Below are 15155 nucleotides of genomic sequence, written 5' to 3' on the forward strand. Positions count from 1 at the left end.
TATTGGATTTAGATTAAGATTAAGATCAGGACCAGGATACATTTTAGGACCATGAGTTTCGATGAGAAACTACACATGGGAATTTGGTTTTGGACCAGGATTAGGTTTAGGACTAGGTTATGTTTAAGTTCTGAATTGAGGTTAAAGTTAGGAACTGGACCAGTATTAGGTTTAAGACCCAGATAAAAGTTAATGTACTATAGGTATGTACTAATGTTCCATGATGGGCAGAGGTTCTTGCAGAAGTTCTCAACAGCAAGCAACAAGTTAATGTGAGCCGAGCAGGGATTGGGTGCATACCTGGGAATACCATGCGGATGTAGGCGCCCAGAAGGAAATAGATTAGAGAGTCAATGAGGAGAAGCCAGCAGAGCCAACCGAATGAGGAGGTATCTCCAGCCACAGGGGAGATGTACATGTTGCTCCACTGGATACCTAAGACACGGATGCGCAAAGAGAATCAATCAGCACAGCGCTGCATCTGCTCGCACATGACAAGAGCACCACAGGAAGCCGCAGATTTGGCCTGCTGTTTGAACGTGCTTACCTTCTTCCTGTTTTTCATAACGGGAGATGTACTGACTTGCGTAACTGAAACACGTTGGGGAAAATAGGCTCTGCGAGGAACCAGAGGAGAGAGTGGTTACAACACACTTCAGTTAAACATGTAACTTTGATCTTTCACTGTCTTATACTTATTCCTGTCTTCTGCTCTTATCAGTGTGGGACTGAAGTGCACTTATCACAATCATACACTGACCGGTCACTTCGAACGTCATACTTTGTAGCTCCGGTGTCCAATTAGAGAGTGTAGCTAATCTGGTAATGATCAATTTGGGTCAGGCATCCTCTATTGATGGTATTGATGGTATGGATTGATGGTAATTAGAAATTTCAACAGGATTAGGTTTAGTGCCCAGGTAGGGGTTAGGTTTATGATTGATGTTAAGGTTAGGATTAAAAATTGGACCAGGATTAGGTTTAGGATCAGGGTGAGGATTTAGATTTAGGTTGTGGTTTGAGGTTAATGTAACGAATAGAAATTGCACCAGGATTGGGTTTAGTGCCCAGGTAGGGGTTAGGTTTTTGATTGGTGTTAAGGTTTGGATTAAATATTGGACCAGGATTAGGTTTAGGATCAGGGTGAGGATTTAGATTTAGGTTGTGGTTTGAGGTTAATGTAACGAATAGAAATTGCACCAGGATTGGGTTTAGTGCCCAGGTAGGGGTTAGGTTTTTGATTGGTGTTAAGGTTTGGATTAGAAATTGCACCAGAATTAGGTTTATCAGTGTGGGACTGAAGTGCACTTATCACAATCATACAGTGACCGGTCACTTCGAACGTCATACTTTGTAGCTCCGGTGTCCAATTAGAGAGTGTAGCTAATCTGGTAATGATCAATTTGGGTCAGGCATCCTCTACACCTCTACATCCTCTATGTAAACACATTGTTTATGGAACCATAAGTGGAGGCATCGCTTAAAGAACCATCTGAAGCACCTTTATTTTTATGAGTGCAGTGCTTCACTGGTCAGTTTTTGACCACATTGGTGGTCTTTGCTGGATATTTTTGGGAATCGATTAAGTATAGCACCAATGTAAGAGTTAGAGTTTAGATTTTGAATAGACACTAAGGTTAGGGTTAGAAATAGGACCATAATTAGGTTTAGAGATTAGGTTTGGGCTGAAATTAAGGATTAGGTTCAGGATCAGGGTATAGGTTAAGTTTAGGACTGAAAGTAAGGTTAGGGACAGGAATAGAACCAGCATAAGAGTTAAGTATAGGACCAGGCTTGGGTTAAGGGACTGGGAGGGGGTTGGGTTTCAGATTCATGTTCATTTTTGGATTAGAGATAGGACCATGATTAGGTTTAAGGCCTGGGTGAGGGTATGGTTTAGGATTGAGATGAAGGTTAGAGCTAAAAATAAAACCAGAATTAAATTTAGGACCAAGGTTAGAGTTTGGGTTTTGGATCGATGGTAAAGTTTAGATTAGAAATTTCAACAGGATTAGGTTTAGTGTCCAAATAGGGGTTAGGTTTTTGATTCATGTTAAGGTTAGGATTAAAAATTGGACCAGGATTAGGTTTAGGGTCAGGGTGAGGATTTAGATTTAGGTTGTGGTTTGAGGTTAATGTAACGAATAGAAATTGCACCAGGATTGGGTTTAGTGCCCAGATAGGGGTTAGGTTTTTGATTGGTGTTAAGGTTTGGATTAGAAATTGCACCAGAATTAGGTTTTGAATCAGGTTGAGGGTTAAGGATTAGGATTGAGGTTAAGGTTAGGATTAGAAATTGTATCAGGATTAGGTTTATAATCTAGGTGAGGGTTAAGGTTTAGGTTTTGGATTGATGTAAAGGTTAGGATTATGAAAGGGTTTAGGACCAGGGTATGCATAACAGCAGATGGACTATAGTCTTAAATTGTACACTTATATAACAGGGCTCACAGGAAGTGAGTGGTCAGGGAACAGAAATATGAGGCATTTCTAATTAAGTGCATGGTCAGTGTATAAAAAAGCCAACAGCAGAATCTTACAATGACACTGACATGTGAGAGTGCACTGATGTAAAACACTAGTGGTCACTCTTTACATAAGAATACAGCACTATGTCCCATACCAGTACGCTCTTGGCAGACAAGGACAGGGTCTCCTCCATGGACATGACCACGATGAAAGGGAAGAAGCTGATGACGTAGATCAGGCTGCCGCTCAGCCCAGCGATGTTGGTCTTGTCAAAGAAAGAGCTGACGAGGAAGCTGATGGCCAGGATGCTCAGGCCATAGTCACACAGGTAGATAAATAGAACGAAGCCGTCACTCTTTGGGAGAACTCCACCAGTTTTCAGAATGATGGTGAGGATGACGATGGTGACTAGAACGAACACGGCACTCTCGATGAACCAGGCGAAGAAATGACTTACTGGATTGACTCCCATCATCTTCATGTACTGTGATAAAAGTGAGGGAGATTTTTTAGTGGGATTCAGATCAATTGGAAATCATAGAAATAAATAATTATTATTTTGTTGTCAGTTATGAGGCATATTTCTGTCCATTTTTATAGAAAACACTGTGCCATACAGTATCAGAAACAATATATTGTAACATTCAAATATTTGTTATTTTTGACATAATGTGAATCTGACAGCTGTTCTTTATAATAGAGAGATAAAATGTCATGATGAATGGACCAATAGAAATCCTCCAAAATGACTACACACATCTAAAGGGCTACAATTGCACTTTTTTATTGAACAAGACCACATAGAAGAACCTCAATAGTGTTAAATTAATTAACTGCACGCTCGTCTGGTTGAGATACCTCATGCAGTCGGAGCTCTCGCTCGTGGACGAGTTTCTTTACGAAGTTGGCGATGAAAAGCACCCAGGCAATCATGAGCACCAGCGGGAAGGCGAAGGAGATGCTGTTGAGGTATCTGAGAGACAAAGAGAGAGAGCTGAGGGTCAGCGAGTGTAAAACACAAACAGCAGCCCAGCCTTCTCAGCCACTTACTCAACACTCAACCATAACGACACGTACAAGAACAACAGCAACTACAAAAAGACAGAGTGACCGACTGAACTGCCGGCAGCTTATAGAAGAGGTCATGTCATGTTGGAGCGAGAGTCTGACACACGGCTTGTAGCAATCTTTATTACACTCCTACTAATATTTCAAAACAATAGAGAAACAGAAAAAACTGCTGTTCTGTCATAAATCAAAAACTGTCTGGGATGCAAAGATCGCCATATTACGAGCAATAACAGAAATGGAATCAGGATATTTTCTAGCTGCTCTAACATAAGATGGCATAGCCGGCACGTCGTACACAGTCCAGGGCACAGTGATTTATTGGACATTGTGTAGTTTTTGCTTGCTTGGTTTATTTGTACTAGAAGCTGTACATACGCTGAATTCCGAACATATGTCAATGCCATTTCAACAATACTACGCCATAAATCAAATGGGCAGTATATAGATATGGCCTTTGTGTATGCGTGTGTGCATGTGCGGTGAAGCAGTGTGTATTTCCACTCACTCGTCTTTATAGTAGCAAGGGTACGGGAAGGCCTGGACCTGCACAGCAGGCTCCTTCACCTCTTTCCCAGATTGCATTGCTATGATGGCCCTCTCAATGCCCTCCTGCAGGTAAGCGAAGCCACGAATGTAGCGCTGCGTCTTCAGCGGTGAGATGTATGAGGCCTTCACCCAGAACGGGTTTCGGGCGCGGTCGGTTCGCATGGAGTTGTCAATGTGCATACGGATTTTGTAGTCCACTTTAGGAGGCAGGCCAGAAGAAGAGGAGGTCTCTTCTTTGGGCAGCTTGAAGATCACACCTGAAAAAAAGAATGAAGTTGATTTTTATAACAAGAGCTTCTCATTCTGAAGAAAGTAGTGAGATCTTGTCGGTGAGCTAGTCTGAGGAACAGAGCTCGGTTCCTCCAGGTTTCTCCTGGACGCCCCCCAGTCCAGCCAGCACAGCGTGGAGGATGTGTTCAACTTCATCATCATCATCAGCAGCAGCTCACCTGATTTACCATCATTAAGCCCTGATTTACCACCAAACCAGGTGTTGATATGAGGAGAACTCTAAATAATACTAGACTCCATGAGAGAGGAGAACTTTGGAGATGTTCTAATGAACATAGTGATGGAGAACCACCACCACTTTCTGTAGGAAAGTCATTTTGGAGATACAAGGCTTTTGAATTATATACTAAAGTTAAGATAATTACATTTAAAATGATAGTAAATACACAGTATTCTCTCAAATCCAAGCTGTCACAAGGGTGTGTCTTTAGCATCTTTACATACTCTGCATGGACAAAAGTATTGGGATACCTACAGCTTACACCTACAGGGGCTTTTATGATCCCGCATTCTAAACCCATAGGCATTAATATGGATGCGGTCCCCCTTTGCTTTGCAGCTCCAGCAGCAGCAGATCTGGAGCTCTGCTGCAGTTATTGAGTCAGTTGGAGGCTTTTCTGCACTCTGCTCTGAGCTCAGCACTCGGCCCTGACCCCGCTCTGTAACTTTATGTGGTCTGACAGACACTCGGTGGACACTGAGCTGCTCTCTGTGAGCTGTTCCTCCTAAACTCTTCCACTGTTCAATAATAATACCACTCACAGCTGATGGAGGAAGATCTAGGAAGGAGGAAATTTCATCAGCTGACTTGTTGTTGTTGGTGCAGCGGTGTCTCCTATTACATACAGAACCATGCTGGAGTTCAGTGAGCTCTTCAGAACCTCCCGTTCTTTCACTGATATGTGTAAGAAAGGCAGACTGCAGGGCTAGGGGCTTGATTTTGTACACCTGTGGCAATGGGGCTGAATGAAACACCTGAATTTAATGATTAAACTTTATCCATATACAGTAACTGTAATACATTCCTTTGCATTTTTTTTCCTGAATTGCACCCATCACTCCTGTCCTGACTCTAGACTTAGGTTAAAGAAAGGCCCAAATATTCCATTCCTTTTGGGAATGTTCATTAAAACCATGCTGTACAGTGCAAGAAAAAGTTGAAACAGCGCTTTCTTGGCAAGGTCGCAGACTTCGTGGCGGGGCTTCAAATTCAAACGTTGGTTCCCAATGCTCAAAAAATGGCTACTTTTTAATCTGTGGTAATAACATTGTGCATTATGCAGAAGCCACATGTTGATAGAACTGAATTACCCACCTAATAGCTAGGTGAATACTTCACAGGCTAATGGCACTCGAGTCTACGGTGTACTCAGGCCTGAGTATCATTTACCTGACAAGAGTAGTGCTTTAGAGAAGATGGGTTCATAGTGTGTCTATGAGGTGGGTTCCTGGCATGGGTGAGACTGTGTGAAACAGGCTCATGGTGTGTGGGTGTGTGTGTGTGAGATGGATTTATGGTTTGTGGGTGTGTGTGTGGGAGAAATAAGATCATGGCGCGTGGATGAACTTGTAAGATGGAGGCACAGCATGTATGAGAGTGAGTGTGTGTGTGAGAGATGAGATCATGGCGTGTAGGTGAGTGAGTGAGATTGAGGAATGGTTTGTGGGTAGGTGTGTGTGTGTGTGTGAGATGGGTACTAAGCTTGAACAATAATGAAAGGTAGAGTAATTCTTATCATCTGCAGAATTAATGCGTTAAATCATGTCATGATTATGATCCAAGTTCAGTTATAAAGCATCATATCTTCACGATCAGGTAAGAAAAAGGGTATCTACAAAATAAGCAACTTTACAAGAGAATTCAAATTAGGTCAAATGAAAAACAGGGCTCTGAGTAGTCCAGCAGACTATTTTACTACTGAAGAACAGATCTCATGCACTTTAGTTTCTTATTTTCGCTGCATGTTTCACAGCATCCTTGGCCTTAAAAATCTATGAATCCCTATTTGCTTTCCTTCTGTAAAATGTGCAATTTCAGACTGATTGTGAGGGTACCAAACTCTTCTACAATGCACTTGTAATGTGTAGTGAATAACACTGATACAATACACAATAATCTAGCTCAAAGAACGTATCTTAAAGTGAATGTTAAGCTAGTTACCCCTCTACAGTACAGTAACGGCAGTTGCTGAGCCACTGTAAACCAAGTACAATCTCTAATATATATAGGAAAACTATAAAAACAGAGGCTTTTTACAATTAAAACCAAAGATCTTACTTCTGCTCATCATACACTGAAATCACTGACTGCTAACTGCAGATTACTGCAGTCATGGACCAAGAATGAAATGTGTAGCCGATACACACACACCTATAAAACCTTTATTTTCAACAATCATGTGTACAGCTATGAATAAGAAGCCAACTTTAGCCTCCTCCTCACTCACTAATGTTGGTTAATGACAGGTTAATGATGACAAAGTGTCATGAATCATGAATTCAGAGTTCAATGTCAGTCACAGCTCATGTTTTTATCTTTGCAAGTGACATTCAAAGTATGTAAGTGTGTTTAATGAGTTGGTATTCTGTTTGTAAAGTCTGTCTAAGTGCAATCTTTTCTACTGTACGTATTTCTGAGGTGTGGCATAAGACTTACTGGCGTAGAGTTCGCGGTTCTGGGCCAGTTTCTCGGCCTGCTTGTCCAGTTCCTCAACGGAGTTGTAGCCATGGTAGCGGTTGAAGTTGACGCAGTCTGAGAGGTTCATCATGAGGCTGGAGAGAGTGCTGATCTGCTGCATAATGAGCTCGTTCTTCTGCAGCATCTCCGTCATGTTCGCTGTAGAGAGGGAGGTTCAAAAACCCTTAGTGCATTACTCTAAACATGTTGGTTTTCTAGGTGTTAATAAAGGATCATTAATTCATTAGAATCATTATTGTGAATAAAAGAATGTCTCAACAAGGACTGGCAATGCTTTTTGTTACTGTTTAGGTTATGCTATGAATCTTTAAATCTTATTAAAAAAAATAAATCTTAAAAATATTATTGTTGTTTAACTACTTCCATTAGTGGCAATCCAACAGACTCTATACTCTCTTAACCCTCCCACCCTTCTTTCATTTCTTCTTTTTCTGCCATGTCTCAGCAGCTCCTGCTGTCTGCTCCACGTTAGTGTGAGTCTATTTGTGGCTGGGTGCTGCTGCCTGCCTGCCCTCTGGACCATTTTCTTCACTGTATGAATTGGCCTGTGTTTTCCCTTTATTTTTCTATTTATTGAATGTCCTGTTTCTGCTGTTCTGCCTCTATGCTGCCCTAACCTGACTTTCGACTCCCCTGTTGCCCTGTTCAGTGCTTCCTGCTCTGAATCCATTGATTTGTTCCCTGTAGGATGACCCCCTGCATGGCTGTGCATGGGACTGTTTAGCCCACACAGCCATCACACCAGTTTTACAATAATGATGACCATCATGTATCCTGCACTTACTCATATCTTCAGAACACATGCCTTGTTTTTACACCATAGTGATGCAGTATATCAATCTGAACAGTATTTCTACAGCTGTTTTGTTATTTGTTGTGCTATCCAGTGTTAACCTCTCAAGGTTTTATCCTCTTGATCTGAGAGAGTTTTTCTCGCTACTGTCATGATTGGCTGCGCAAAAGAGGCTCAGACACAGATCTCTGTAAGGCTGTTTTTGACAACATTTCTTGTAAAAAGTGCTGTATGAATAAATCTGAACTGAATAGCTGTAGTGCTCAAACTGGACGCTACCTAGAAAAAGACATCTAAAATATTCTGCAGGCATGCAGTGAAAATATAGTCTGAAGTGAATAACCACTGAAAGCTCTTTACACTTACAGAAATTCTGCAGCGTTTCTTGCATCTCCTCGACATCAATGTTGGTCTGCTTCTTTATGAAGTTTTGGACGAAGGGACTTCTCAAGGAGTTCTGCACAGGCACACACCACACAAAGGGAATGTGATATGTAAGGTTTATCTGCAGCTTCAGGCAAAGGCTCAGAGTGATTATTAGCTGGTCATTGTGGGGAGAGATTTCTCTCTTCGTACCTGGATCATGGGCAGGGTTTTATTCAGGAGCTGTGCTGACTGCATTAGATAGGAAGATGAGTGCAGCCATTCCTCAGCGTAAACACGCAGGTCACCAAACTGCTGCAGTGTAGAGTTTGACTGCCAGACACGACAACACAACGAAAATAGAATAAAGAAAAACTGTCTGTGTGTGTGTGTGTGCTCTTGTGTGGTGGAGTGTGTGCTCTTGTGCCTGAGGGAGTTTTTGTTATAGTAGGTGTTTATTCTTGTACACACTTTAAGTGACAGTAACACAGGTGTGACATTTGACAATCCTAACATAGCCCTTAAAATGCATATATAAAATATAACAGTAAATAACCAGTTATATAAACAAATATTAAACACTGAGCAAAGGTTTTAGGCACCTAAAATATTTAAAAACATTTATCTCTGCAAAACCCCAAATCACATTAGAACATTCCTATAAAAAGTCATGGTTTTATATCACTGTGTACATTAAAACATCTCCAAAGCTTTCCTCATGAAGTATTTATATAAAAAATATTATTTACTAAGCTTTGTCCTTCGAACTAGCTCACGAGATCCTAACTACCTTCTTTAAAATGAGACTGGAATTTTCACAGGAAAAACACAGTCACATTAAATAGGTGTATAAATACACTCCAGTGCATTATTTTATACAGTTAATTATGATTACTAATTATATAATACTACCAAAATACTCATTTTTGTTCACTGATACTACATACTCACTGGCATCACCATTACCATACCATTAAGTCATTTATACAGAATCTTTTTAGAACCATTTATAGTGACAACTGTTTGTATGTATATATATATATATATATATATATATATATATATATATATATATATATATATATATATATATATATATTCATCCTGATTAACTATACAAAATAATGCATTGATATTTAATAGTTTTTATATATATATTATAATATTAATGCATTATTTTGTATATTTAATTATGTATAAAATTATTGGTTATTGACACTGTACATTTAATGTGTCACCATTATTTCCTTTTTTAAACATATTTAATTTTTTAACTAGAAAAATGTATGTTATTGAAATGTGTCCATTAATTATGTACTATGTAAGCAACTTTGACTACATCAGTATACTGTACATTGCTGAATATGATCACTAAAACCCAGCACTGTTCTCTATGTTTGGTGGTTGATGTGGCACAATGGATAACACCAGTACCTGCCATTGAGCTACGACACCATGTGATTCCCGGTCTGGGTGACCGTATGCTGTGCTACACCAGTAAGTCCTTGGGCAAAACTCCTAACATTATATTTGCCCACCTTTTTAATATGAGAAATTTTGTAAGTTGCTCTGAATAAGAATGTCATCTAAATGCCTTAAATATAAATGTTACCTTCTTAATAATATCTCTGGTCAGTGGTGTTTCAGGGTAGTACAGCACTTGCCCCAACAGCATCGGCTTCAGGAAGGCCCAGGCCACAGCACCCCCTGTGGTGCTCACCATGTCCAGGTAGAAGTTGGTGCAGAATGGAGCTGGATGAAAGCACACACATTACAGGTCACAGCACAATTCTTGGCCATTTAAGCGAAAGCTGAAATCATGCAACCTTTTGGATTTTGCTTCCAAAGCTCATATTTTTTGCAATTGTAATATTTCAATAAAGCACACGATTCATTATGTTAAGACTAAGAAGAAACACTGCTACCGAAGTATTACATGTGGGCTGCCCACTCACAATAGCCACAAAAGGCTAGGATCTTATTCTCCATGTCTGTCCTGAACTTTCCATACTCTTCACAACTGCGCCAATCAGTGAAAGTGGACACCATGTGAAACAGATGTTTTTTGGTATTGATCTAAAGGATGTATTTTGCTCACAGTTTGATTTCTAGGTGCAATTTTGACTGGATTTTCATGTGGAAATGGATTTTGTGTCCATGAGCAGTGAGAATGTGCCTGGTGTCTGTCTGAATGTATCGCTGTCAGAACATCTGCCTGAGTGTTTTGAAATGTTGAGTAACACGTCGCGTTCAAGTAATTGAGGAAAACATATTAAAATGAATCACTGCATGCAAGCTGCACACAGTATGCAGTATCTCGTAAGCAGCCAATTTGGCAGATCATGGAGTGACTGGATTATCATGCTGCCTCTCTCGCTGTCTGCGGATTTATTGCACTGAGGATGCGTGTTTTCGTACTGGCATCTCGTGGGATTTTGAACTTGGTCATAAGCTCGTCCACCCTTTGAGGATCCTTGAAAGAAGGGTCAGACTCGGCCAAGTTGGGCAGCTTGGAGATTCCGAAGAGCGACAGCATGCCATTTTTACACATGGCACGGGAGACGGTGACAAACGTGGCCTTGCTTGAGATCGTTGACCGCTTCCCCCTCACCAACTGCGAGAGAGAGCAAGAGGAAAGGAGGACGAGAGACAGAGAGAAATAGAAAATGAGAGAGAGAAAGAGAGAGAGAGAACCTCATTACTGTTATGCTGCTTAGTGGTTGCTCGGTGGTTACTATAGGGTTGCTAGGTGGTTGCTTTGGTATCCCAGATACCAAGGTTGTAAGTGGTTGCTACAGTGTTGCTAGATGATTGCTACGGTGTTGCTAGATGGTTCACAGATGGATGGTAGAATACTGATGTTTCAGGTGGTTGCCTAGGTGTTGCCAAGTGGTTGTTGTGGCAACCCATGTATGTATTTGTATCATCCTGACACTGGAAAGGTACAAAAACAACTGCACCCCATTCATTTCTATGAAAAAAACGTGGCTTATAAAAGCTATATAGAAGTCTGAATTGCACAATCAGACCCAAAATGTGAGGCAAAGTTATAATCTAAACCACTAATTATCACAATGAGTTACTCATTTAATTACGGGTATGCTAAATCATTTAAATATGTAAATGAGAGTATTTCATTGAATACATATATTTACATTTTGAATGATTTTAGAATTATATTACTGTCACTGTCAAAAAATATATATATATATACATGTATGTATTATTAAGTTTTTTGCAGAATCAGTTGCTGCAATCTTATTGTCTTATTGTTTCCCCCTTATTTGAATCAGTATGTAAGCCCACACTCCATTAGTGTAATAATTTACATCAGTTTAACAGGCCCTGTAATAGAATCCTTTGGGACTCCCCAAACTCGGGTAAGCTAAATGACTATACACTATTTTTTACTATAGGATTAATAACAACGTCATGAACCTAAGGTTAAATGGGTTAATCAAGAACATAGTAGATTAATTTTAAGGTCATACTGTGGTGCAAAATCTGGTGTAACTCCAGCTTTTATGAAGACCTCCTTCTGAACTCTCCTTCAAAAAAACACTAAAAAGGTTCAACCCGCAGACCTTCATCAATGGTGGGCCAGGGCTCAGTTCACACGAATGTCAGGTACGGATCATTTAGAAGCAAAAATGTGAACCATCAAGAAGGACAGATCAGATCTGAGCAAACAAATCACAGTTGTGCAATGCAGCCTGCAATGTGAACTCCGTACACTGTGTTCAGAGTGTTCAATCACGTTCTCCACATCCTTCAAAAGTGTCTTAATGAAGACTCACCGTCCGGAACTCTGAGTTTGCCATCAGGTTCAGGTTGCCAAAGCTGGTCAGATACTCTTGCAGCCGGTTCAGGGCAGGGGCCAACTTGCTCATGATGTCTGTAAAAAACTTGAGCATCTGCATCAGGACGCCCACCGTGCCCTGGATTTCGCTGGACAGCACCATCTGGAAGAGGAATTACAGAAGGTTAGCAACACACACTGGTGGGAGAAGGTTAGAAATAACACTCTCATGGCTGGTCACCTGGAGAATAACGATATAGGAGATAGGAGAAACACTAACACTCGGTCTTATTTTGCTCAGTTTCAGCCTTTAAGTGCTAACAGTGGAAGGTTTTCTACAGAAGGCATTTGCATTGTGCCTCCCAGAACAACCGCAGTCAATAAACTATCATTCTGTTGTGTCCCCATTCTGTTCCAGCATTAAACAGAGCTTCTTCAATGTACAGCAGAGAGACGAGCTGTAGCCTCCAGTTACGGTTTGTTACCTAATAATGCAGCATGTACATAGCAGCACTGCTTGCCTGTATCTTATTATTTAAGCTATATTTTGCAAAAGTCAACAGGATATCAAAAAGCAGAGAGTTATGGGGTTTGTCTTAGATCATGGCCTCTTATCCTCACCTTGTAAATTGCATTCTCCATGTCGATGTGCCGAGCCATAAGGACGGCCAAGCTGTACATGTCTTGAGGAGGCAGAGAACACATGGCAATGAAGATCTGTTTCGCTATAGGGTCCAGTTCCAGGGAAGATGGGTCAGGGCAGTTGCGCAGGCTAGCTAGCCAACTCAGGATCTACAGCAAAGAGAGACGGAACAAAATCTGAGAATAAGAACCATAGATACTACCAAATAGAGACAAAGACATTGGGGTGGGATATCTATCAATATCAGCCCATTTTCAGCCAAAATATGCAGACGGCTGATGTTTCTCTAATTAGCTGATCAGATCATATTCGTGAGTTACGGATTGCAGCAGATCTGCATTAGGCTCCTCCGGGTCACCGGGTTGCTGCGGGCCTGTTGACACAGTCAGGTTGGGTCCATGGATTAAAGCTGTTGACACCAGCCTGCCTCAGCAGAAGCTAAGATTCATCGGCTCAGGCTATGTTTTCAACTGTCCAGATTTAATAAGCCTGTGCTGAGCCACTGCGGCCCCTGTAGCCTCAGTCTGCTGTTCTTGGCTGACAGAAGTGGAACCTGATGTGATCGTCTGCTGTTGTAGCCCATCCTCGCCAGGGCTGGACTGTTTTTTTTTTTTTTTGGCCGTGTTTTTGCTCACAACCTTGTACTGAGGGGTCAATGGAGTTACTACAGCCTTTCTGTCAGCTCCAGACAGACCAGTCTGGCCATTTTTTTGTTGACCTCTCTCATCAACAAGGCATCTCTGCCTGCAGATCTGCTAAGCACTGGTAGTGGGTTCTTTATTACACCATGAAGAAATCCCAGGAAATCAACAGTTCTAGAAATACTCAAACCAGCCAGTCTGGCACCAATAATCATGCCATGCTCAGAATCATGGAGATCATATTTCCCACCTACTTCGCAAATCTGCTGGCCCATATAAGAATAGTTTTTTACGTACTGCACTGCTGCCACACGGTTGGCTGATGAGATGGTGGCATGAATGAGAAGATGTACAGGTGTTTCTATAAAATGTTGGTTAGTGTAATAAAACACACATATTGAGGCCTTGGAGATTAGACTGTTTTAAATTTATGATATTTTCAGCCTAGCCTTAAACTATGCTACATTGCATATGCAGATTCTCCATTAAAAGACACATAGCACAATAAGCATTCCAACACACAGAGTTCTGTCAAGATATCTCACAGTACAAAGCATTTCCTGTGTAGGAGCAGGGCTTAGTATGTGATAAGGTCAGCATATATGCAAATTAATGAGCTCACACTTGTAGACTTTCCTCATGCCTGTACAAGTACTGCATAGTTATCTCATAGCTGCTTTAATGTGTGCACTGCAGTGTGTGTGTGAGAGAGTGTGCCTGAGTGTGTCTGTATGGTAAAGCACCTGAAGGTTGCTGTGGGGCAAGGAGGACTCCAGCAGAGTGTTTAGGATCCCTGCATTAACGCCGGTGTGCTTCATGACATCCGAAACAAACAGCGTCTTGTTCTTCAACAAGTCTGACACCTTCACAACAACTGCCATAACACACACACATACACACCATGTTTATTTTTCCATGCACTTTAGCTGTGTATCTCAAATGTGCATTCATTTACAGAATCCACTGAAAGACAGACCACAGACATTATGATCAGGATTCAGGTGCAGACGAGGTCTGCTAGTAACGCAGCACAGACGAAGCTCATTTCAGCACATTAGTGAGGAGAAGTAGCCAGTTTTCAAAGGAATATTGCAGAGTAGGTAGAAGTAAGGGAAGCTATTTTAAGCAAGAGAGAACAGTGGAGCCTTGGACTGGAATCACGAAATCAGCTTAGTCACGGTTTCCCTTATGCTGGTAGAGATGGCGGCGCCTTACTCTGAGAGGTCATGTTAACTTCAATGTTTCCGAATGAGCTGATGTTGAAGCCAAGGACCTTTAGGAGAATAGAGTTCCTAAAAAGAACAAGCAGAAACAGACTAGAAATGAACACACACTTCACTGTGAACGGTGCAGGCAGAATTGTAGCAGGCAAATTCATGCCAAAATCCTGTGCGCTTCAGTATAGCAGACACATTACAATGTCCTGGTAATGCCCTTATTGTGTAATTAACTGCTTGCTAATTATTACATTATAACTAGGGCAAATTTAACATCTTTCAAAGCATGATTATTATCTATGATACGTTATAACCTTTATTGCAACATCCATTATTTTGTCAATAGGTGGGATTTACTGGCAGCTAATTACTACATTGAAACTCTGATTAGCTTACTGTACAGTTTGCATCATTAAACCATAAAATGGCGAGGTCTTTAGACAGGTCTTAAGTTCAACAGCATTTAATAATACACTATAAATGCTCTGGACCATCCTGAATCCATTCCAGTTACTGCTTAATACTGCATTAATTAGCAGCCAGTTATTTACCAACTACTGGACTTCTAGGGCCTAATACAATACTAGGGCTTTACAAGGCCCTATTTAAACAATCTAGGTTACG

At 41.0% G+C, this 15155-nt stretch overlaps 1 protein-coding gene across 1 annotated transcript in view; it reads right to left on the bottom strand.

Moving 5' to 3' along the window:
- abca12 (ATP-binding cassette, sub-family A (ABC1), member 12) overlaps window positions 1-15155 on the bottom strand; it is a 106577-nt gene that overhangs the window by 46996 nt on the left and 44426 nt on the right. Inside the window, exons 24-37 of the mRNA XM_072686225.1 lie at window positions 14530-14606; window positions 14058-14188; window positions 12652-12822; window positions 12029-12193; window positions 10650-10845; window positions 9844-9983; window positions 8445-8564; window positions 8235-8325; window positions 7034-7213; window positions 4046-4343; window positions 3328-3442; window positions 2624-2953; window positions 548-617; window positions 301-435 (exon numbers count right to left, since the gene is read on the bottom strand). Of these exons, the coding sequence (XP_072542326.1) occupies window positions 301-435; window positions 548-617; window positions 2624-2953; window positions 3328-3442; window positions 4046-4343; window positions 7034-7213; window positions 8235-8325; window positions 8445-8564; window positions 9844-9983; window positions 10650-10845; window positions 12029-12193; window positions 12652-12822; window positions 14058-14188; window positions 14530-14606 (2219 nt within the window). The remainder of the gene's footprint in view (window positions 1-300; window positions 436-547; window positions 618-2623; window positions 2954-3327; window positions 3443-4045; window positions 4344-7033; window positions 7214-8234; window positions 8326-8444; window positions 8565-9843; window positions 9984-10649; window positions 10846-12028; window positions 12194-12651; window positions 12823-14057; window positions 14189-14529; window positions 14607-15155) is intronic.

The sequence above is a fragment of the Salminus brasiliensis genome, chromosome 8 (genome assembly GCF_030463535.1).
Source record: "Salminus brasiliensis chromosome 8, fSalBra1.hap2, whole genome shotgun sequence".
In the NCBI taxonomy this organism is placed as follows: Eukaryota; Metazoa; Chordata; class Actinopteri; order Characiformes; family Bryconidae; genus Salminus; species Salminus brasiliensis.